Raw genomic sequence first — 25758 nt, forward strand, 5'->3', positions numbered from 1 at the left:
CAGGAATGCCCCTGGCTAGATTAAATCGGTCCTGTTCGCTCTCTCTCACTGAGAAACAGATAGGCCTCTAGACAAAAGATTTCACTACAAACTGAGGGTAACAGCAACAGAAATTCAGCTGTATCACACAATGACAGTAAAACCAGTTTTATATATTACAGAGATATTAAATCAAAAGTGCAGAAATTGAGAATAAACACTTATCTTTTCTAAATATCACAGTAGGCAGTAGGTCAGTCTCTCTGCAGCTTAGAACAGCTTCAGCAAACAGGTATATCTGACTTAAAACACTGGCTATTAAAGGTAGAAGAACCGAAACCTATCCAATCAACAATACAGTTTTGCAGTAATGCCCCTGGCTAGATTAAATCAGTCCTGTTCACTCTCTCTCACTGAGAAACTGATAGGCCTCTAGACAAAATATTTCACTGCAAACTGAGGGTAACAGCAACAGAAATTCAGCTCTATCACACAACAAAAAGGACAGTAAAACCAGTTGTACGTATTACAGAGATATTAAATCAAAAGTGCAGAAATTAATTGAGAATAAACACTTATCTTTTCCCAATATCACAGTAGGCAGTAGCATAGCTCTCAACCTTCCATCTCCAAAATGAGGAACACTAGCCCTCTTAATGTGGAACAAATGGGCAAAATGTGGAACACATACTAATGGCTTACTAACAACTTCAACTAGGAAGGCCATGGGGTGGTTAAAATATACTGGTTTTACTTATAAAGAAGATCTTTTAGTGAATTAATATCATTAATTTCTATTTACCATGGATTTCACTTAAAAAATTCCTAACACTGAATGTGTGACAGAGTATTTCAATATGGAACTTCGAGAAACTTTGAGGAACATGAACTTTTTAAAACCTCACATGAGATACATTCCTCACAATGAGGTACACTTGAGAGGTATGGGCAGTAGGTCAGTCTCGCTGCAGCTTAGAACAGCTTTAGCAAACAGGTATATCTGACTTAAAACACTGGCTATTAAAGGCAGAGGAACAGAAACCTATCCAATCAACAATACAGTTTTGCAGGAATGCCCCTGGATAGATTAAATAGGCCCTGTTCACTCTCTCTCACTGAGAAACAGATAGGCCTCTAGACAAATATTTCACTGCAAACTGAGGGTAACAACAACAGAAATTGAGCTCTATCACACAACAAAAAGGACAGTAAAACCAGTTGTACAGATTACAGAGATATTAAATCAAAAGTGCAGAAGTTAATTGAGAATAAACACTTATCTTTTCCTAATATCACAGTAGGCGGTAGGTCAGTCTCTCTGCAGCTTAGAACAGCTTCAGCAAACAGGTATATCTGACGTAAAACACTTGCTATTAAATGTAGAGGAACAGAAACCTATCCAATCAACAATACCGTTTTGCAGGAATGCCCCTGGCTAGATTAAACTGGTCCTGTTCACTCTCTCTCATTGAGAGACAGATAGTCCTCTAGACAAAAGATTTCACTGCAAACTGAGGGTAACAGCAACATAAATTCAGCTCTATCATATAACAAAAAGGACAATAAAACCAGTTGTACAGATTACAGAGATATTAAATCAAAAGTGCAGAAGTTAATTGAGAATAAACACTTATCTTTTCCCAGTATCACAGTAGGCAGTAGGTCAGTCTCTCTGCAGCTTAGAATAGCTTCAGCAAACTGGTATATCTGACTTAAAACACTGGCTATTAAAGGTAGAGGAACAGAAACCTACACCCCCCCCCCAATTTGAAATCATCAGCAAACTTAGTTAGCCACTGTCATTTGGTATCATTTTTTTCACAGCAGAGACATAGATACCAAAGAGGAGGTCTCAGCACAGAGACATGTGGAATACTACTGGTTGCATTGTTCTTATTGCAACAGATACCTCTGTCCTTACTGGCATGGGTTCTGTTAGGCAGCCATTTAAATATCCAATGAATCACATATAGGCTAATGTTGAGTTGGGGAAGTTTGTCTATTATTCCAACAATATAGAACTTGATAAATTTCTTGACAAGGTCCTGGCAGGCAGTGTGGAGTGTATGCCTTTTGTACTTGGTCTCAATAACTTTTTAGAACAACTTCTAGACTGAGCAGGCATGATCTGTCTTTTATGAAGTTGTGCAGGTATGTATCCAAGGATATATGTTCATTTGTGAAGACAAGATTTGGAAGGGTGCTGCCTATAGTATGCAGGGGAATAAGATAGATGTATTGGTTTATTAAGTTTAGAAATCTCTGGGCACAGCTGCTGTTGGTTGCATATACTTGACAGTATATGTAGAGATAGTTGAAGTTACCCATTAAAATGTATTTGGTTCAATGGTTAACTTTTTGAAATATCATGTAGTACCCAATACTAGACTTCATGCTCAATGAATATTAAGAAATGTGTAAAACAAAGTTACAAACTGTAACAAGTGTTCCAATACTACAAACAATTACTAGGGCTCTTCATTACTGGTGGGGCCTCAACATCTGTCAGTGGGTATAACTTTCTTACTTCTGGTGCATTCATAAACACTAATAGTTGAAAAAGAAGGCTATGACTGGTGCTATATCGAGGACCAAGGTTATCATCTTAAAAGGATATTATGTTCAGACAAATAAAACAATTAAATTGTGCTGTGTAGAATTCATTACAGGCTTAGCCACCACCTATAGATCAAAAAGCAAATGAATGGGTAAAGTTAAGCATATCAAATTGTAGATAAGGCATGACTGTTTAGAAATGGCTTTGAGGAAGTAGTGTTTGAAGTATTACATTTTAGTCCTAATTAAAAAAACAATAATATAACATAAAAGAAAAATTATAATCTGATTAAAAACAATCATAATATTGATAATCAAGGTGCAAATGCAAAAGAATAATGTTTTCTGTAAAGTGAATATTATATATAACTGAGATACTGTTTACAGTCAGTCCTATGTTTCTGAATAAATAATATCAGTTAATGATAGTAAGTATTACCATACAGTAGCTTTCACAAAACTTATAGAATGTATCCAAAAATTCAGCATTTGCTTTGTTACACAAGATGGTTTCTGGTCAGGTCATACCAGACCAACCTCCTTTTTCATCCTCACAGACAATGTCTGTGAAAACGTGGACAGGGGACTATTAACAGGCTCGGTGTTCATTAACGTTACATAAATTTTTCACATTCTTGATAATAATCTACTGTTAAATTCCCTTATCTCAGCAGGTATCAGTCAGGAATCCATCCAGTGGCTTACAGGGGTAACCTTCTGATGGATGAAGATCCAGCTCTTGTGTCAGAAGTGATTCCCTTTTGGGGGAATCTCCTCCTTCTTCCAGTTGGTTCAACTGTGAAGTTGGTATATATAAGTTCAGGGGGTCACGTTTTTCAGCAGACTTGTTTTTGGTGAATATAGTTTGGGGATTCTGATCCTTTGTGCATTTGCTTGTGCCACATCAGGAATGCTATATCTTGTTTACCGCACTGAATATTTAGCATTTTATGTTGGCAAGACTGAGCATGCCTTAAAGACACATATACATGAACACACATATGACATTTCCAGCAAAAATGAAAACGGTGCTTTATTCAAACATTCTACTGTATATCAAGGATTTAAGAAGTTTTGCTTTGGTATCCTACAAAAAATTAGACTGGACTCAAGAGGAGGGACTGGGAAAACTTTTTAAAAGATAAGGAAATTATGTGGCAACTTAGACTTGGCGCAATATCCCCCCCCCCCCCGGTTTAAATGACAATGTGTCTATTGTTCCTGTGGTAACTACAAAAGCTAATCAATTATACTCAAGAGGAGGGACTGGGAAAACTTTTTAAAAGATAAGGAAATTATGTGGCAACTTAGACTTGGCGCAATATCCCCCCCCCCCCCGGTTTAAATGACAATGTGTCTATTGTTCCTGTGGTAACTACAAAAGCTAATCAATTATATGTTATTTAACCATCATTTACAATTATAATGTTGTTTGGTACAGTTTACTATCAAAATCTTCCAACAAAATTGTGCATGTGATTATTTACCTGACTTTAAATGTCATAAAATCCAAATGATGATCACATAACTGAAAGTGGTAATTTAGGAAAGTCGACAACTCAGAAATGTCGACTTTATCAAAACTACCTGGACTTGCGGTTATGTCTTATGAACATTTTGCAGAGGGGGGCAAGCCCCCCCCCCCGCACCCCACATGTGGAGGGGCTGGACCCCCCCCACCCCTGCTACTTATATATGCAAACTTCGAGATCACACTGCAATGAGGGAAAGGGTAAATTTCCTGATCCCCACTATACTGAGTTCTCCATTCCAAATGACAAATTCACACTAGTGAATGCCAGTGTGCAATCGCTGTTGTGGATTCAAACATTTAAAAAAAAGAAGTTATGTCTTGCCATAACGTTCCATCTGTGTTGTTGATCTTCTTCCAGTCATCCCTGATGGGTTAGGTTCCGAGCCCTCGGAACCGAGTCGGCCTAATACCAAGCTCGCATACACCAAAAACTCTTGAGCTAAGCTGCTACCCACAATGCCCTTCTCCCAGTTACCTCAGATCGAGTTTTCATGCAACATATAGAAGAAAAAACAGAGGCCATTTCAGAGCAGAAACCCTGAAACACCACAAGGACCCAAAAGATCCACCAGGAGCCTTTGGTGGGGGACGGAGGGAGGGTGTGATGACTGGAAGAAGATCAACAACACAGATGGAACATTATAGTAAGACATAATTTCTTTATCTGATGTTGTTAATCATCTTCCCATTCATCATTGATGGGACAAAATCCCAAGCTACTTGGAAACCTGGGTGGCCCTTACGGAAGAACATTCCTGAGAACCATTGAGTCAAAGGCCGCTCTTCCCCTGGAGACCAAATCCAATTTGCAATGTTTGATGAAAGTATGGGGTTTAGCCCAAATGGCTGCTGCGCAAATGTTGTCCATGGAATCCCTAGAGTGAAAAGCAACAGAAGTTTTAGTGGCTCTCGTTGAATGAGTTTTGATATGAACAGGTTAAGATTCATTCGCCAATGAGTATGAAAAGGTAATACAATCTCTGAGCCATTTAGATAAAGTGACTTTTGATATGGCACATCCCATTTTTGGACCAAGAAAGGAGATGAAAAGTTAATCTGACTTGCGGAAAGATTTGGTCCTGTCCAAATAGAAACGTAGTTGTCTATGTATGTCCAGTGAATGCAGACAATATTCTCCCTTGTTGGAATAATTTGGAAAAAAAACATAGGGAGTTCAATGGACTGGTTAACAGAGAAGTCAGATACCACTTTGGGGAGAAAAGATGGATTAGTACGAAGAGATACTCTGTCCTTATGGAAGATTAGATACGGGCTCTTGATACATAAGGCTTGTAACTCAGATATCCATCTGGCTGATGTGACTGCTACCAAAAACATAGATTTCCATGATAGGAATTTAAGGTCACATGTTACAGCAGGCTCAAAAGCGGGAAGAGAGAGAGACTGTAATACCAAAGAGAGATTCCATGTCTCTACAGGCTGTCTGATAGGGGGTCTGCTATGGAAAACTACCTTGAGAAAAGTCTTGCAGAAGTGGGTGGAGATAAGATGGACGCCATCTGAGCCATTATAAAAATTGGAAATAGCTGCTAAGTGGACTCAAATAGTAGAAGCTGATGCAGCATCGTCAAACAACTCGGAAAGGTATTGAAGTATAGCAGCTGTAGGAGTTGAAAAAGGGTCTAGTATCTGATTATTAGACCAAATAGCGAATCTTTTCCATTTATCTCTGTAGAGTTTCCTGGTGGATGGTTTATAGGAGGCCAGAATAATATCGCAAACAGGTGAGGAGAGGATTTCCTGCCTGGCGACTAACAGAAGTGGAGAAACCAAGCTAACAGCTTGAGAGTGGACAAATTTGTGGGAGTCAGCCCTTGAGGGTGAGAGATTAGGTCCTGACGAGTGTCCAGGATCCAGGGAAGTTGTAACAGGTGAGGCCGGAGGAAGGTGAAGCATACTTGCCGAGGCCAAAATGGAGCAATGAGGATCACTTTGCATCTCAACCAAATTGTTTCTTTAGAAATAGAGGTATCAAAAGTATTGGAGGATAAGCATAGAGGAGACCCGCAGGCCAATCGTGAGTCAGAGCGTCTCTCGGTGATTCCCCATCTGAGGGAAAGAGGGCAAAGAAGTTGCTGCATTTGTTGTTTGAAGGGGAGGCAAAAAGATCGCAGCAAGGCTGGCCCCAATGGCAGAACATTTCTGCCGACACGTTCGGGTTGCGAGACCACTCGTGTGGAAGGAGGATGAATCCGCTCAGCCTGTCCGCAATCATGCTGCAGCTCCTCGGGATATGTGTTGCTATAAGAAAGCGGTTGGAAGCTATCACCCAATGCCAAATTCTCATGGCCTCTCGACACAGGGGGTAGGATTTGGTCTCTCATTGTTTATTTACGTACCAGACTACAGACTTGACTGGATTGCAATCGTTTCCGATGGAAGGAGCAGATGAAGTGCCTGCAATGCCAACAGCACCGCTCTCAACTCCGGGATGTTGATATGCAAGTTGGCCTCCAAGCTGGACCAGGTGCCTTAGACTGTCTTTCCCTGAAAATGCCCCCCCCCCCTATCAGGGAAGCCTCTGTGGTCACTGTGCGTTGGGTTGAGGAGTCTGGAAGGGGCGACACCCAAGAGTTTCATCTGCTCTCATCCACCAAAGAAGATCTTTCTTGCAGGAATTGGTGATGAGGATCTGCGAGTTTAGAGGATAAAGACTGGACACCCACTGGGACAAAAGGAGCCATTGTAACAGTCTCATATGAAATCTTGCCAGGGGAACAATCTGGATGGCAGCCACCACAGACCGCAGAGCCTACAATGTAGAACTTACCTTGCTGACACCTTCCTTTGACAGAGTATCATTTGCACTTGTAATCTTAACCTCTGAAGTCTGTGAGGTGGGAGAGAGACCTGGCATGTTTGAGTATTGAATACTGCTCCTATAAATTCCAATTGCTGGGTGGGATGAAGATTGGATTTTTCCCAGTATACTGTGATGCCTAGAAACTCCGCCAGTGCTAGAGTGTAGCGGAGGGCTATGATCAGTAGGCGCTTGGTGGGGCAGAGAGGAGCTAATCGTCTAAATATGGAAACACTTGGAATCCCTGAAGTCTCAGATGAGCTGTTACCACTGCTAGGCATTTCGTGAACACTTTGGGGGCCGTCGAGAGACTGAATGGCAGGGCTCTGAATTGGTAATGATTGACTCCCAGCCAGAAGCGAAGGAGACTCCAGGAGCGCGTGTCCATTTTGATGTGGTAATACGCATCCCGGAGGTCTATCGAGCACATCCACACACCCTCTCGAAGAAAGGGGAGAATGGATTGTATCGTGACCATGCGGAATTTGGTCTGAACCACTCACTTATTTAGTTGGCTGAGATCCAAAATGGGTCTCCAGTCCCCGGTCTTTTTTGGCACCAAAAAGAATCTTGAGTAAAAAACGGATCCGCACTGGTTTGGGGGGGCTGGTTGGATGACTCGTTTTTGACATAACTTTCTTATCTCTGAAGCTGCCTCTTCCCTTTGACTGGGTGGAACATCGTGAAGGCATTTTGGAGGTCTTAGGCAAGATATTAGAGGGATGTAATAGCCTCTGGAAATTATTCTCTGCACCCACCAATCATCTGTACTAGAGTGCCAGGCAGTTTGGTGCAGAGAAAAACGAGCTCCGACTGCTTCCAGAGGAAAGCAATCAGGCAGCGCTTCAGGAGCACTGATGAGGCTGTCCAGAGAAAGAATCCCTGGAGTCCTGGTTTCGGGGACCTCCTCTGCCCCTAAAGGGGCATCTTCCACTACTGGAACCCCCTCTGCCTCTGGAGGAATCCTCACCACGTGCACTGCGGAAAGGGCCTTGAGATTTTTTGTGCCATATCTTTCCACTCCTCTGGTTACTGGAGAAAGAGCGCTGAGGTTTGGAAAAATGTAGGCCAATGGCAGACAAGGTCTTTCCATCCTGTTCGCACCTGGCTAGTGTGTATTTCACTTTAGAACTGAACAAAGTGGACTGTTCGATAGGGGCATTCAAGAAGGAAGACTTGAAGGAGTCCGCGATATCACAAATGCGCATTCAGGCGTGGCGTCTCATAACTACACCTGCACCCGCAGCTCTAGCCACCCCTTCGGTTGCGTGGGACAGCAACCTCATGGACGAATTGGAGATAGACTCTAGGGTTCCAAGCTGAGAAGCAGGTTTGTCACATGCCCCGTCAGAAACTTGACCCGCGAGGGTACCAGAGAGTTCGAAGATGAGAATCCTTTAGAGCCTCGTAAAATGTGCCAAGTAATTCAGAGACCTGACTGCAAAGGTTGCTGAAGCAAAGACTCACTTCCCTAATCTGTCCACCACCCGGGACTCTCTGTTGGGTGGGTGGACAGTATGACTTTCCTTCGCAAGGTCCTTTTTTGTGGCCGCCGTCACCACCATAGCGTCTACTGGCAAACCTCTGGACCAATGGGGCTGTTCCTCTGGTGGGGAAAGAATCTTGTCTGGTCTCTGGGGAATGGCCTCAATGGAATCATTGTTCTTCCACGCATGCTGTACGATGAGCTGGACTAACTCGTCGGCAGGTGGGGTCACCCAAGAAGTAGAAGACCGAGAGCGGTAAGCCTGCAGGAAGACGGACTCCTCTGAGGAAGGATTGGAAGTCTTCCAGTCACCCCTCTGCTTCAACAGTTCCAGGAAGTCTCCAAAGGAGACATCATCAGGGAGTGACCGTGGGGACCCTTCCCCATCATCATAATCCGTATCCTCAGTGAGGGACTCCTCCGGGGAGTCCAGGTGTTTCCTCTTACATGCCTTCTTCCGAGGGGGTTCTTCAGTGGGGATGTCTGAAGAAGACTCAGAAGAGAGAATACCCTGGACAGGGGTTTCCTGAGGCTTGTACTCTTGTTGTCCTGGGGAGGTGGCCCGTGATAGCTGTAGCTCAGAGGGAGCAGAGAGAAGATCCGACATAGGAGGAGCGCTTCCAGAAAAAAGCATCCTCTCCATCACCTGGAAAGCCGGTCCGCCCGAAGAGGAATAGGAGCCCGGAACCGAGGAAGACAATCCCGGAACCGAGGTCACACCCCACTCCGCGTGGCCCACTTCCAGGGACAGAGCCTCAAGCAAGATCGGGCAGGTGCATCCCCCAGATCCGAAGATGGAACCGACAAAAAACTTGGAACTGTACTTGAAGTCGAGGGTTCCACCCACCCAACCATGAGATTGATGAAGGGACGGTTCCGAAGGAACTGAAACACAAAGGCGGGGCCTCAAAGCTTCAGAAAGAGTCACTGTCGGTGCAGACGAAAGGGTTCCCACCAGGGATGTCAGAACTATGGGCCTCGGAAATGAAGGGTCCAAGGGAGGAGAATAAGTAGGAGTCATGGGGGCAATAGACCCAAAACCTGAAGTGGGATGGGTTTTTGGAAAATTTGTAATCCCTCTGGCTGTCAAGAGCTGATCGAACAGGCGCACCATATCCAATTCAGATAGGCTCCTGGTGGACCTTACAGACACCCCGGAAGGGGAGACAGGTCAGTCCAAAAAAGAGCTATAAGCTTGGCCAGAAAACGGGTCCAATGACGGGCAGTACTGGGTCCAAGATGTAGGAAAAGTCGACACCGAAGATTCCAACTTGGAGACAAGTAGAAGGGGCATTATCGTTGCTGAGAAAGGGCTCGGATCTGAAGAAATAGCTGGAGTGGAAGTCATTATCAGCTCCGAGGAGATAGTTGGGACCGACTTCGGAGCAGTGAGGGGCGAGGTCGGTGCCGAAGTTACAGAACACAGTAATGCTGAAGCCGAAGTTGTTACCACACTTGGTACCATAGAGGTCAGTGCCGAAGGTGGCGCTGACGTAGAAGACATAGTAATGTCCACAGGGGATACTGGAGCTGAGCTCGGAACCGAAATGATTGGAGCCGAGAGAGCGATCTTATGCTCCATACAAGACTTGTGGGCCTTATGCTTGTGGGACTTACCCTTATCACCAGCCGGTGAAGAGGGATAGGAATGAGGACGTTTCTTATCCTTCAACGGAGGGGTTGAGACCTCTGACACAGAAAGGGCCTCTGCGAAAGGTGAATAAAGAAGGTCTTTCAAAATAAGCTTATTTTTCCTTTCATTCAGCGTCTGCTGACTGAAACTTAGACAAATCTGGCAAGGAGGTTTTACAAACAAGTGGGAAACCTCCAGACAATAAACACAATCATCACGTAAGTCGCTGTTGGGGAGTTTGCCATTGCAGGAAGTGCAATGTTTGAACCCCAAAGTCCCTTTTTTATCAGACATATCCAGTATACAATCCAACAAATCCAAAAAGTTATAGAAAGAGAAGACAGAAAGAAATAACAACGATGGTATTAAGAATACCATGAGGGTAGAGAAGGGCGTTTACCAACGATGGTAAGATAAAGATACCCGTAAGTAGAGCTAGGAATAGATAACAAGGTAAAAAAGAAGTTAGAACAGAAAAAATATTCAAAATACAATACATTTTTATACAATACAATACTTAGCTGGAGAGCTTGGCGAAACACTGCTATATGGCTGTATGGCAAACGAGATCTGAGGTAACTGGGAGAAGGGCATTGTGGGTAGCAGCTTAGCTCGAGAGTTTTTGGTGCACGCGAGCTTGGTATTAGGCCAACTCGGTTCCGAGGGCTCGGAACCGAACCCATCAGTGATGAATGGGAAGAAGATTAACAACATCAGATTCAATGTTACAAAACCTTGGAAGAGTGACATTTGACCTTCCAAGTTCGCGTAACTGTATTCCAACATTCTGATGGCAAATCGTTTGGTACATATACACAAGTTATGTGTCTGCCTTGTTTATAACAAGATTGAAGTTTTTCATGCATTAATTGTCTCATATTCCTGGGTTCTTTAAAAAAATATATTAAAAGAACAGGTTCAATTGATGCATTAACTACAGCTAATGAATATTGTTTTTAGATGCTACATAATGCCTTTGTGTTGCTCTGTAACTATTCTGATAAAGTCTCTTTTGGGAGATGAAAGTGCTCAATGTTTTATCACTTGATAATTAGCGACTGTTGAAATTAAGAAAGAAGAATTAAGAAAGAAGCTACGAACAACAGTCGCTAATTATCAAGTGGTTTTAGAGTTTGGTTCGGGTGTTCCGAATTTGTTTTTTACTTCTGCTCAATGTTTTATGTTATAATATTAAATTATTTTTAAACCATTTGTAGACCCTCCGTGGCATTTATTTGTATTAGTTTCAAGTGTTTTGGTTTATGCTTCACCTGTTTTGCAGCTTGCATTTTAATGAATTATCACAACATTTTCCTGTGATCATGTGATACTGACTGACAAGCATAAAACATTTTTGCAGCTCACTTGGTACCTATCACTAAACATTTTCTGTGGCAAATATCTGCTTCAATATTTGTAAGACCTTAGTTTAAGATAAAGCATAAAATTATCTCACCTCTTGCAGACAACACGGAAACAAGCAGCTTGAACATCGGCAAGGTCTGTTCAGACTGATTACCTCTCGACCTGTATTATCAATAATCTTCATGGAGAATGGTCTTCCTGGTCCACAGCAATTCCGTGTGCAGCAGTCATTCTCTTCAGCTGCAAAATACACTCTCTGTCCCATGCTGTTTTTAATTTCATATTTGTTGTTGGTTTCAAAGCCAGTCAAAACTAAACATAAGAAAACAAAATGAGATATGATTTGCATTGCAGGTATATTACATCTTTTCCTTTAGATGATATTGTTATGCAGTTCAGTGGAAGGTGACTTACAAATGCCTTCAATATACTTTAATTGGATTCACTGCATTACGCCAAACACCAGTCCTGTGAAGGTCAATTCTTCAGGCTTAACAGAGCAAAACAGTGATGTGAAGAACCTTAGAGCTCATTCACTTTTTGGATTGTATGTAAGAACCTTAACCTCCCAAGACACCTTTCAGCATGGATATTACTCTCTTATCCCATCCTTTCATTATGTTAATTCTATTACTATTCCAGTGAAGAAAGGAAATAACTGTTTGTGGCTCATTAGGCATGAAGTACTGGTCTTCAAAGGAACGGTCTTTGGCTAAATGTACCCCCAACTTTAAGCACAGGCTGCACATTAAAATATTTCTGAGTCATTTTTTTTTCAACTTTGTTTTAACATTTCATTGTTTGAAATACATTTAACAAATGGATATCTGCTCTGTACTCTACAAACAGGGACTAAATTTAATTACCTGGTATGTTGTTAGTGTTGCTTTGCTAGTTTGCTAAATACTTATACCTTCAGTTAATTCAGCGACTACAGTAATCATATTAACTTTGCTGATATTTTCAATAAAAGAAGTTATGTACTTACCATAACATTCGATGTTTGTAGTCCGTCTCGCCCTTCATTCTTACACTTGGGACTGGAGCCGAACCTCGGTTCCGACTCGGCCATACTCTAGCTCAAAAACTTCTGGTTGGCTCGTGGCTAGGAGGTATCCCATCATGCATCACTAACATTCCCCAGATCTTGTTTGCTGCAAGGAGAGAAATACAGAGACAAAGAACAAACCAAATCGAAAGGACTAACAAAAAGCAGTAGGCACTCTACCCCCAGGTCCTCAAGGAGGGGGCAGGAGGGAGGGTTTGTAAGAATGAAGGGAATGAAGGGAGGAATGGACTACAAACATCGAACATTATGGTAAGTACATAACTTCTTTATGTTCTGTAGTCCTATCTCACCTTCATTCTTACACTTGGGACAGCGTCCCTAGCACCTTCATCTTGGGTGGCTCATTGGAAAATGCTCCTGAGTACTGTGGAACCAAAGGAAGACCTGTTCCTAGAAGCCATATCTAATTTGTAGTGAGTAATGAACGTGTGAGGTGAAGCCCATGTTGCTGCAGCACAAATGCTGTCTATTGGGATTTTAGCCTGAAAGGCTACCGAGGTAGACACAGACCTGGTAGAATGAGCTTTCACCTTGAAAGGAAGATCTTTACCACTGGAGAAATAGACAAATGAAATGCAACTGGAAATCCAGTGAGATAGTGTGACTTTAGAAACTGGAAGGTCCCTCCTAAAGTCTGAAAAGGAGACAAACAACTGATCTGACCTTCTGAAAACTTTAGTTCTGTTCAGATAAAAATGCAATTGTCTATGCACATCCAGTTGGTGGAATATGTAGTCTGCTATGTTAAAAAATCAGAGAAGAACATAGGCAATTCAATAGACTGATTAATATTGGCTTGAGAAGAAACCTTAGGAATAAAGGAAGGGTTTGTCCGCAATGAGACCCTATCTTTATGAAACACCAAATAAGGGGGCTTAATGGAAACAGCTTGCACAGTTCAGAGACCCTTCTTGCAGAAGTGATAGCCACAAAAAATAAAGTTTTCCAAGTTAAAAACTTGAGGTCACATGTTGCTGAATGTTCGAAAGGACTTGACATAAGTTTATGGAGAACAAAGTTTAAATGGGATCCATGACTGGGGATCTTAGCAAAGTGCTCCCTTTGAGGAAGACTCTACAAAGCCTATGAGCCATAAGATTAGGTTCATTAGCAACATGAAAAGTGGAAATGGCTGCCAACTGGACTTCAATAGCTGCCGCTGCTGAACCTTGTTTGAACAACTGCGAGAGGAAGTCTAAAATGGCAGAAATAGGAGCTGTGTAGGGATCATGGTTTCTGTCATGGGCCCAAAAGGAGAATCTTTTCCATTTACTGGTATAAATTTTCCTGGTAGATAGTTTGAGAAGATGACAGAATGTGTACAACCTCGGGAGAAAAGTCATGAAGCCTGACTAGGGATGGAATTGGAGCAGCCAAGCTGTCAAGTTGAGGGTGTGGAGAGAGGGATGGAATGCCCCTGACATGTGTGTCAGTAAATCTGGAACTGGATCCAGAGTCCACAGTTTGTCCATTAGATAAGGTCTGAGGAAGGGGAACCAAATCTGTCGTGGCCAGTAAGGAGCAATTAAGATCATTCTGCTTCCAAAGGATATTGCTTTCTGAATTACCTTCGATATGAGGAGGAAGGGAGAGAAAGCACAGAGAAATCCTGAGGGCCAATCATGAACGAGTACATCTCTGGATGTTTCCCCTTTCGGGAGAATCCGGGTAAAGTAGCTGCTGCATTTGGCATTGAGAGGGGTGACAAAGAGATCGCAGCAAGGCTGACCCCATTTGCGAAAAATTAGTTCCGCAATGTAAGTGTTCAGAGACCACCTGTGAGGCATCAGAATAGCCCTGCTGAACCTGTTGGCTATGACACTGGATTTCTCCGGGATGTGCGTTGCTATCAGAAAGTGCTGGGAAGACACTGCCCACTCCCATACTTGAAGGGCTTCTCTGCAGAGGGGGTAAGATTTGGTTCCTTCTTGTTTGTTTAGGTACCATACTACCGACATGTTGTCTGAGCGGACTGCAATCGTCCCTAGAGGGAGAAAGCTGTGAAGTGCTTGCAACGCTAGAATTCCAGAATGCCTGGAATCCCTCGACAGAACCCTCTTCACCATGTCGAATGTCAAGGGAGAGCTGCTCTCTCTGGGATCAGAGAGCAGACCCTCCCTCGGATCCAATGGACGGATCGGAGCCGGCGCCGAAGCGATCAGATCCAACGGACTGGCAAGCTCCGACCTGGACGGAGCCGAAGACATACCGATACTGCCGGATCCGAAGCTCAGCCCTCGGCTCCGATTCGAAGAGAATGGACCCGACAGACTCGAGGGAAGTGTCAGCGCCGAAGTACCTGAAACCATTGGTGCCGACACACCCCCGGCTCCAAGGCTGCTCGGCTCCGAAGACTCCGAACCTGGGAAACGGGACGGAGAAGGAGCTATTGGGGCAAAGAAGGGGGTCGAGCCCCCCCCCCCGGAGAAGGGGGGGCAGGAGCACTCCCATCTGCAGTTGGGCCTGGAGGAATCTTCTCATCATCCGGTCCAAATCTGCATTGGTGAGACTTTGGGTAGATCTCGATGAGGCCACCAAGGTGGCGTGGGAGTGTCGCCTTGATGACCTCGCGGAGATCGGGTCTCCTCCTCCTCAGGACCCGGTGAAAAGCACGGGGACAGGATCCAAGAAGGAGGAGACCCAGAAGTCCTGGAGGGAGAAGCCCGCTTAGCCGGGGGGGGGGGCGAAGCGGAGGCCTCGGCCTGCCGCTTGTGGTGCTTCTCCTTCCTCCTTTCTTTCCTAGCCTCCCTCTCCTACGGGCCTAAGGCAGGAGGTTGAGTCCAGGCCGGGGGGAGGGAAGCAGGAGTGGCAGCCGCCGCAGCCACAGCGGGAGCCACGGGAGGACCAGAGGTAGAAGTCGAGTCCGGGGGCAGAAGACCCGCCAGAATCAGCTTAGACCTCCGGTTCTTGAGTGCCCTGGGTTGAACGCTGCACAGATGGTACAACCAGAGGACATCTGTTCAACCCCAAGGCACATCACACACCGAGTGTGGCCATCCGCTAGGGACAGCCTATGGCAACACTCGGTGCACTTAGAAAACACTAACTTTGGGGCCTCAGACATACTAGAAGGTAAAAACCACACGCACTAGGCCCCAAACACACACACACAACCCTGACGGAACCACGAAGGAAGGGGGAAGTTAGAATATGGAATAAAATAAATTAAACTAAGATGGTTCTAAGGGACAAGGGACCTGAAAAACACAGTCACACCAAGAGTTAAGGGAAAAAAGTTAAATTTTCTCACAAAACGGACGAAAAATGCCTGGAACTCAGGATCAAGCTGCTGAAGTAAACCGTGGCAAACTAGATCTGAGGTCAGTCAGGGTTGGCAGGGGATTATGGGTAGGGGGAGGAGCTTGGAGCTCGGATCCAAAGCTGTTGAAAACTGCCGGCTCGGATCCGAGGTCGGATCCAAATCCCATAGGCTGCTGCACAAATGAAGTTAACTACTTCAGATCTAGTGTTATTGTGGAAGCCATGGTCCCTAATTGCTTGAGCACCACCTTTGCTTTGACTTTTCTTATTGGAAGTAAGCTCAAGACTTGTTCCCTTAGACTCTGAATTCTTTCTACGGGAAGGTAAGCCCTCATTGAGACGGTGTTTATTTCTGCGCCAATAAAATTCACATGCTGAGAGGGCGACAATACAGATTTTTGCCAATTTGCTGTAATTCCTAACTGCAGGCAAGTTGAGATGGTAGTGTCCCTGGCCTGTAACAGTAGATGCCTGGTGGTGGCAGTCAGGAGCCAGTTGTCCAGATATGGAAACACTTGGAATCCCTGACATCTCAAGTGAGCCATAACTGCTGCCATACATTTGGTGAACACCCTGGGGGCTGTGGTGAGACCAAAGGTCAGGGCGCAGAACTGATAATAACTGGCTCCCAGTCGGAAGTGTAAGTGACTCCTCAATGCCCTGTCTATTTTGATGTGGTAGTATGCATCTTGGAGGTCTATGGAGTACATCCAAATGTCTTTCCCTAACAACAGGAGTATTGACTGTAAGGTGACCATTCGGAACTTCGACTTCTGTACAGATTTGTTCAATTTGCTGAGATCCAAAATGGGTCTCATGTCCCCTGTTCTTTTTGGCACCAGAAAGAATCTGGAGTAAGTCCCTAATCCTACTTTGTCTGCGGGGACGGGTTGGATGACTTTCTTCATGAGCAACTTTTGGATTTCTAGAGTTGCTGTATCCCTGTGATTGGGTGGCACATCTGGGATTCTTCTGGTCTGAGGGGGTGGAGAAGAGAAGGGAATATCGTAACCTCTGGTAATTAACTTTAATACCCACTTGTCTTGAGTGATGTTGTGCCAGGCTTCTGGGTATAAAGAAATATGACCCCTGACTGGCTCCAGAGACGCGCAGTTGGGCCTCCTTTCAGGAGTGCTGTTAGGGACGACCACGAAATGAATCACGGTCTCCCTGGTTCTGCGGGCCTCCTCTACCTCTAGGGCAGAGTCTACCATTATTTCCTCCTCCTCTGCCTCAGGAGAAGGAATCACCTTGTGCGTCCTGAAAAAAACCTCTGCGATTTTCTGAACCACATTTTACCACCCTTCTGCCCTATGGGATAGGGTCTAGAAGGGACAGAAAAATGGACTCTAATGGCAGACAGGGTTTTTCCTTACTGCTCGCACCTGGTGAGTGTGCCCTTTACCTTGGTTCCGAACAATGAGGACCCGTCAAAGGGGGTGTTGGTAAACACAGACTTAAAGGCCTCCGCAAAGTTACACAAACGCATCCAGGAGTGTCTTCTGAGAGAGACTCCTGAACACGCTGCCCTACTCACTCCATCCGCTGCATACGAAATTAGCCTCATGGAGGAGTTCACAAGAGAATTTAGGGTAGACATCTGTGTGTTGACTTTCTGAGATACCACATCAGATACGTTACCCTGTAGAGCATCTCCCAGCTCTTTTAGAAGATCTCTCTGGAGCCTTGTGAAATGGGACAGATAGTTCAGCGATCAAAGTGTAAATGCCGCTGAAGCAAAGACATGCTTCCCATACCTAGCCATCATTTGAGACTCCTTGTTCGGTGGATGGACAGTGGAGGAAGTTTCGGCAAATTCCTTTTTGGTGGCTGCTGCCACCACCATTGCATCTACTGGAACACCCATAGTAAGAAAGTCCTTGTCCTGGGGTGCTGACAAAAATTTATTTGGTCTTCTAGGAACCAGTTCCACAGAATCAGGAGATTCCCACACCTTTCGAATCATTAAATCCAGTAGCTCGTCAAGAGGAGGAGACACCCAAGAGGCATAGGGTTGAGATCCAAAAGCCTTCAAGTACACTGACTCATCAGAAGGGGATGTAGTGGGCCAGCCGCCTCTCTGTTTCAGGATCTCAAGGATATCTGCAAATGAGATATCATCAGAGGACAACTTGGGGGACCCTTCTGACTCCTCGAGGTCTGTGTCTGAAGTAACAGACTCATCAGGGAAGTCAACATGTTTCTTCTTACAAGTTTTATTCCTCGGTGGTTCCTCAGACAGGTATTCTGGGGAGACCTCGGAAGACTGAGGACCACTCATGGAAGTACCCTGAGGCTGCGGGTCTCTGCTGTGTTGGGAGAGAGAGGGTGCTGAGACTGAAGTCAGCGCCTTAGGGGGAAGAGTGTTGGTACCTCTGGATAAAGCTGAAGACCTGGACAGGACACTCCTCATCACCTTGAAGGCCTATCCCCACAGCTCCGAGGATGCCCTCCACTCCGAAGATGCAGAGGCAGCCCTCAGTACCGAGGAGATAGGCTCTGAGGCAGATGTGGGATCCAAGCTCACTCGCGCCAAAGCACCGAGAGGTAGGCTCGCAACCGAAGTTCGATTCGAAGCATCCCCCTCGGGGCCGACCGGAGTGCTGAGGACGCTAGACCCCATGGATGGCACCAAAAGGGTCGGAGCAGATATCAGAACTGAGAGACCAACTGAGGTAGCTGGAACCGACCTATTCACAACCGGAGACACTGACAACTCTAGCTCCAAAGGCTCAGAGAAGCTCGTAGTAGGAACATCGATCAGGTGTGGGAGCACAATGGGCTCCGGAGCCGGCTGGGACGGAGCCAAAAGCAAATTTACCAGCGCCGAAGTCTGAAGCAGTCTACACACCACTCTCTCGACATCCTCATCAGAAAGGCTCCTAGAGGATGTGGAAGATAGAGTGGGGGATCTAGATCGCTGGAATATAGGCGACCTAAGAGTCGGGAAAACCGGTCAGAGTTCAGATGACTGGCTCCGAGATGTAGTGTCAGTTATCGGCTCCGAAGTGACTGGAGCCAAAACTGATGGATCCACTAGGCTAACCTCTGTTGGCATGGAAATCAGTGGAGCCGACGATTGTGTAGCCACTTTAGCAATTTTGTCTGGCGGCTCCGACGAAATAGAATGAGTGGGAGACTGCCTTTTTGTAGTTCTTGGTCTGTCTTTTTTGGAGGAGGAAGGAGATTTACAGCTGGATGATGAAGATGCCAATTCCTTCTCAAAGGAATGTTTTAATAGTCCTTTCAATATCAGCTTGTTCTTCCTCTCCTGAAGAACACGAGGACTGAAAGCATGACAAAACAGGCAATACTCTTGGAGGTGGATAGCCCCCAAACAGTAAACACACAGATTGTGCTCATCAGTCAAGGACATCTTCTGGGCATATTTAGTATACTTTTTGAAGCCCGAAGGCTTATGATCCTTAGAGTCTTTTGACATAATGCAAAAACCACTATCCACAAATACAAAACACAACTATTAGACAGATGAAATAGACAAAGGATATAAACAGAGGACTAGGTCCTCTAATTTAAATGGGCCTAGCCCTAAGAGGAGAAAGAATAAACTGAGGACTAGGTCCTCTAATTTAAATGGGCCGAGGGCAGGGAGAGACGGAAAAACAGAACCGAGGACTAGGTCCTCTAATTTAAACGGGCCTAGCCCAATGGGAGACAAACAACAGAACGAGGACCAAGTCCTCTAATTTAAACAGGCTTAGCCCAAAAAGGAAGAGAAAGGAAAACCAGCAGCACAGGCGATTAGCGATGCAGGGATACAAAAAGGGCCAATGGAAGAACGGCCAAACAACGTACAAGAAATACACAGAGAAAATAAGCAGCAAATAGTCTGAAAACAGACACGGACTGCAATAAACACACTAAGCTTCCAAAACGAGATTATTTTATCCAGTAATGACAAGTCAAAAATATTGAAAAATGTCACTTAGCCACAGCCAAGAAGAATCACGTCTGAGCTCAACGAGTGGCAAATGAGATCTTGGGAATGTTAGTGATGCATGATGGGATACCTCCTAGCCACGAGCCAACCAGAAGTTTTTGAGCTAGAGTATGGCCGAGTTGAAGCCGAGGTTCGGCTCCGGTCCCAAGTGTAAGAATGAAGGCGTGATAAGACTACAGAACATATAATATTCATTACATCTTTGTTTCTTTGCAAGCAATTTTCTGCTACAAGAGTCAGGTTAAGTTACACCAATCTATAGAGGCACACTTAGTAGGAAGTACAATGTGTCAGTTTGAAGGCATACAGAGTTGTCCAACATTTTGGCTCAGGAGTCATTTACCATACAATTTAGAGGCCACTCAGTTTGAAGGCATATAGAAGTGCCCAACATTTTGGCTCAGGGGCCATTTACCATACAATTCAGAGGCCACTTAACATATTTGGCAAAGTGTGGTGGGGGGACATTAGCATGTCCAATATGTGTCAGGCCATTCAAAACAGTTTGTTACAGGACATACCGAGGGCTACAATAAATGCTTCAATGGGCCAGACTGTGGCCCTAGGGCTACTTATTGGACATCCCTGGAGATTGTATGACTTCCAATTTAAATGTGTGTGTGTGTGTGTGTGTGTGTGTGTGTGTGTGTGTGTGTGTGTGTGTGTGTGTGTGTGTGTGTGTGTGTGTGTTGAAAGTATCATTCACTTTAGTAGATAACTTAATGACATAGCACTGGTGAGTGTTTGCAATTCCTTTGTAATACTCAAAGCACCCCACAGATATCTGTTTATATGACTTGGTTATGTTGTTTTCATAAATATAGCATGTGAATGTACAAGACGTTTAATCTTCCTCTGCAGTTGTGGGATCATGGAGTTTGCATATTTTAGTAAGTAGATAATGATGGTGGCACAAGGGCACTTGTCCTCCTCTAAAAAGCATGACTTTTACTGATGTCAGTCCATGTTTGATGAAGCTGTATTTCATGCTTAACATGCATTTTCAATCAGTTAAGTTCAATACATCAGCCAACATTGTAAAGGATGCTGACGTACTAATATTAATCATCACACCACAACACACACACACACACACACACACACACACACACACACACACACACACACACACACACACACACACACACACACACACACACAAACATACATGAAATGGCAGGCTGTAAGAGAAGATTTTGTTTGTTTGTGTCTTTCGGCTTTTCCCGGCCACAGAGAAACTCCGGTCTGCTAATGATTGGCAGTTGATTTTTATGTACCGGCTTGCCAGGCCTGATGCACAACCTTCAACGAAGGTACGCCCATTCACACATGTCTCCACGCAGAAGACGCTCTATCTGAGAATCAAACCGGACAGCATCTTACTGTGAGGCGACAACGCTACCGCAGCAGATTTGTGAGGTGTTCAGGATGTGGAGTAACTGTTTGCCTCACAGACTTTTGCAGTGGCAAAAAAACATGAGATCTGCAGAAAAATGGTGGAGGTTTACAGAACAATAAGGGAGAAAGAGATGGTAACTGGCTAGTTTTGGTAGAAGGAATAGAGTAATAATGGGAGTAATAATGGGAAAACAGTAGAGCAGCAGACAGAATGAGCTGGGAAACTATGGTAGAAGTTAAGGAAAGGAGAACATTGACAGAAGTTAACATAAAAGAACAGGCAACTATGATGAAATAGAGTAAGCTAAAGAGAGGAAGTGGGAGATAGCTAAAAAATTAGGACAAGGACAAGAAAAGAAAGGTGGAAGGACAAGTGCAGTGATGCTGACAGCAGATGAAGTAGATTGAGAGAGAGAGAGAGAGAGAGAAAGAGACAGAGAGAAGGACGGAGGTGACAATGTAGGAGCTGGCACCACATTAAAAGAAAGAGGGAAGTGGGCATGATGTGACCCTTATTAAAATGGAAGGTCCATTCAGAAAAAGAGACAGAGCAATGGAGAGATTTTGTAGGAAGTGCACAAGAAGGGTCTGGAAGGGGTTACATGCATGGAAGGGAGTAGATGGAGCACAGGAGGGACGGGGAAGGAATTACTTATGAGACAGAGATGGAGAAGGGATTAGATGTAGCACAGCAGAGATATGGCAAAGATTAAATGTAGCACAGAAAATATAAGGAAGAGATAAGAAAAAGCACAAGAGGGATGTGGAATGGACTAAATATAGAGCAGTAGGGATGAGAAAGGGATTAGATGCAGCAAAGTGGAGGCAACCAGCACAGGCAGAGAAGAGTTGGCAGTGGCGAAAGTGGAGGCTAAAAGGACACACCAAGAAGGAGGTGTGGTATGGTCCAGGAAGTAAATGACATGACAAGCAGGGTGAGGACAAATAAAAGGGCTGTGTCAGTCACAAAGAATAGTGAGTGACTTAACAAATGAGAAAAGATAGACAAGATTTCACTGAAACCAGTCTTGGGTCTTAATCTACATATGACAAAGAAGGAAGTAAAATAGTGGTTTATAAAAGTGAGGAGCAGACCGCTGTGCTGCATGTAGGCACTAATTATTTATGAGATGTGCTTAGATGGCATCAAACATGCTCAGTGAGGTGGTGGACAGATATCAGGAGGGGTGTGTGTGTGTGACTGAGACAATTTTCTCAGAAATGCTGCATCTACTGGTAGAATGAATAGGAAAGGAAAAAGAAGGTGTATAGCAAATAGCTATTTATTTATTTATTGACATAGTCCAACTGGGTAGAAGCCAATTTTCAGAGGAGGTCCAGGGAGAAAAGCTCCAAATTATTACAAAACATTTTTAAGAACAATAATTTTACAATTTCAAAAATAAAACAAAAAAAAATCTGCAGTTTAAATAATTATAACAAATTAGACATACTATAAAAACATTGGTTAAGAATTGCTACATGTTATATGGCAATCATTTAATAATAATAAGCTACTACAGTAGACTAAGAAGAACAGATTAAGACTGGTATGATGATGGGTGAAGACCTGGTAGAAAAAACACATCTGTATGCAAGGGACAGACTCCACCTCATTTCAGAAGTAACAATGGAACTTATTTCTCAGTAAAAAAGCTACAAGACAATGACTGTACCTTTAAAAAGTTGGAAGGGATAAGGAAACTTCATGTAAACTGAAGGAGGTTAGGTATTCAAGCAGTAGACATAAAATAAAAATATTTATTTAAGATGCCTTGCAGCATAATGTAGAAGACTAAGGCTATGAGCTGCTAACAGACATTATCCAGTAGCCCTTGGTTTACGTTTGCTAACCTTGGTGTAAGTTTGTTAGTCTATATTTACCTACTGTGTGACCCAGAACAAGTGAATTAACCAGACAGCTATTGGTAATTAGCAAAATACCCCTAGATCTTCTGTCCTCTCTAGTTCTTGGTGCTGGATATGAAACTTCTACAGACCTCACAGTGAAACATTTTCCATCTCAAGGCAAATAAAACACTTCAGATGCAAAAATCAGTGGAGAAAAGTAACCTTTTAATGCAATGATTATTAGTGGTCCTTTGATGGGAACATAGGCTTGAATACAAGAAAGAAATTGTCTCCTACTAGATGGCACTTAAGTAGCTACTCATGATGATTATTAAAATTTCAATGAAAAAGATAACAAAAATCCATGTTTCAATCGCTAGTAGACAAATGTACCCAGTTATTCCTAGAATTAAGATTAAATGAAGAGCGTGATCCAAAATTGGCCTTTACTAGCATCTCAGGAATGGAACTCTGAAATCTAATTCATAAAGGTGGTAGATGTTGCTGGAAAAAAATCTTAACAAATAAAGGGTTCTAGGAAAGTTAAGACTAATTCAGAAGTAAAGTGATTGCAATGTTTCTTATCACAGTGAAATCCAAAAACAGTACATTATATGGGAATTGTGCTCCAATTTATGTAAGTAATCAGAAACTGTATCAAATCATGGGAATTACTCTAAATCTCTAGGCTATTTCAAACCCACTTCAGGAAAATCACTGAGTCCATCTTAATACTACATACTGTAAATTAACAGAATTTGTTTTGACCCTTCTAATTCAAAAAGTGTCAGAAAGTATAGCTGGAGAATTAGCATCCTTCTATCACCATGACGTCACTACAGGTTTATAGGTTCTTACTAATTTTAAAGCCAAGGAGACCATCAAAAATCTCAGTCACATCACTCATTTCTGATGGAAGGCTAACAATGCCCCCCCCCCTCCAATTTAGCAGTTTTACCAAAAACTTTCATGTGAAAATTTCTGATCACTCATCCAGACTGGTTTTAAAGGTTGCTATGAAAGTACACTGCTTGATATGTAAGGGAGGGCAGCCCTTTTTACAAACCACAAATATGTGGTGTTAGGTACCTATAAAGAAATTTCATGTTGTAGATGCGGCAACATAGGTTTACACCCATGGAGCAGGTGTTTTCTTTATCACTTGCTTTACTTACGTGAAAGAGTTCAGTGTGCTTGGTCATTCATAGAATGGAAGGCTAAACAGTGATCACTCCATAAGGATTCTGTAGGACCCAGACTAGGGGCACAGGGCTTTTAATCTATTAGACTAGCTAAAGTTACTGAGATCTAAGATCCTTTTAGAGAGGAAACACTGAGGTTTCTCTAGTTGGTTTAGGCACTTTCTCAGGTACATGTCAAAGGGGCTTAACATTCAATTATCTGACTAATAAGGGAAAATAAATTGGAACTAAAATTTTCTGTGGACCTAAAGGAGACATCATGAAGGATAAGTTGTGCAAGGTAGAAGGACTATCGAACAACCAGAGAGATATGGTGATCAAAGGAGAGTCTGTTTATCAGATATAAGAAGAATATAATCAATATGGTACATGGAAGTAATGCAAGAGTTACCAAAGTAAACTCTACTTGGAATTTTGGCACTGAAGGTAAGCCCAAGACTGGTACACCTAGCATTTGTTTAGTCCAGATCTTGCTAGAGAACTGGAGAATCAGAATGAAATTTGATAACCTTTCCCCAGTTTGCAACCATCAGTAAACATGATTAGACACAGTGCACTGATATCAGCTGTCATGTCAGAGAAGTATATATCACAGAGCAGGTGGCCCTGGATATAGCTCTGTGGGACACCAGTGGTGATTCTTTTCTGTCTACAGCAAACATCCTTAACCTTAATAGCAAGAGTGCTGTCAGATAGCAAGTTACCTATCCTGCAAACTATGTATTGATTAATGCTGCTTTGGGAGAGTTTGGCAATAATTCCAGCATGGGGGATAGTACCAAAGGTCTTGTTGAGGCCCAGGTAAGCAGCATGGACTCTGTGCTCTTTAAAAGTGGTCTCTGTAACCCTTTCAAAAACTCATTCATGTTGACCAGGCGCAATCAGTGCAATCTGCTTTTTACAAAACAAAACTGTTGTGAACACCTGATATAGGACACACACACGCCCACACACACACACACACACACACACACACACACACACACACACACACACACACACACACACACAAAACACACACATCATACCCTTGCAAATAATGTTAGTGAGACTAATAGTCCTGAAGAGTTCATGGATGGGTTTTGATAGATATTGTCAGAACCCATGAGACTGATATTTTTAATTTTAGAAAGTGTAAAAAGGAATTGCTGCCAAGTAATTTTATGAGGGGTGGCATAAGGGGGAGAATGGGGGTATAGATGTGAGGGTGAGTGGGGTAAACCTGGAAAAGAATTTGTCCATATGAATAATATAGATGAAGAAAGACTTATGATTGCCTTTCTGTACTGGTTGCAATTCAAAGCTCATAGTTGGAATTATATTTCCTAACATTAAGTTTGAGGGACTTGCTTACCATTTTTAAATTCTTTTTATAATGATTATGTGGCCAAATAATTTTCCTTTTTCTTATATAGTTTGTTGATACAGGTTTAGTTTTAAAATTGACATTATGCTTACAGTACAGTGATAAAGATGCCTCGATATACCTGTCCAAGAGGGAGTAAAATAAAGAACAGTAGGCAGCAGTCTCAGTTGTGAGGTGTGCTGGGCAGCTATACCACTTGTGATTATCAATAAGATCAATAAATAATACACAATTGGATTTGGTATAATCCCTAAATTAGCAGCTTCAAAGTACGTC

At 43.4% G+C, this 25758-nt stretch overlaps 1 protein-coding gene across 2 annotated transcripts in view; it reads right to left on the reverse strand.

The window, feature by feature from the left end:
* LOC122800826 (phospholipid scramblase 2-like) overlaps positions 1–25758 on the reverse strand; it is a 1997253-nt gene that overhangs the window by 200919 nt on the left and 1770576 nt on the right. For both annotated transcript variants that reach the window (XM_044070115.1, XM_044070114.1), the window contains one exon: positions 11466–11686. In XM_044070115.1, the coding sequence (XP_043926050.1) occupies positions 11466–11686 (221 nt within the window). The remainder of the gene's footprint in view (positions 1–11465; positions 11687–25758) is intronic.

The sequence above is a fragment of the Protopterus annectens genome, chromosome 4.part1 (genome assembly GCF_019279795.1).
Source record: "Protopterus annectens isolate FY-2018-M chromosome 4.part1, PAN1.0, whole genome shotgun sequence".
NCBI classification, from domain to species: Eukaryota; Metazoa; Chordata; order Ceratodontiformes; family Protopteridae; genus Protopterus; species Protopterus annectens.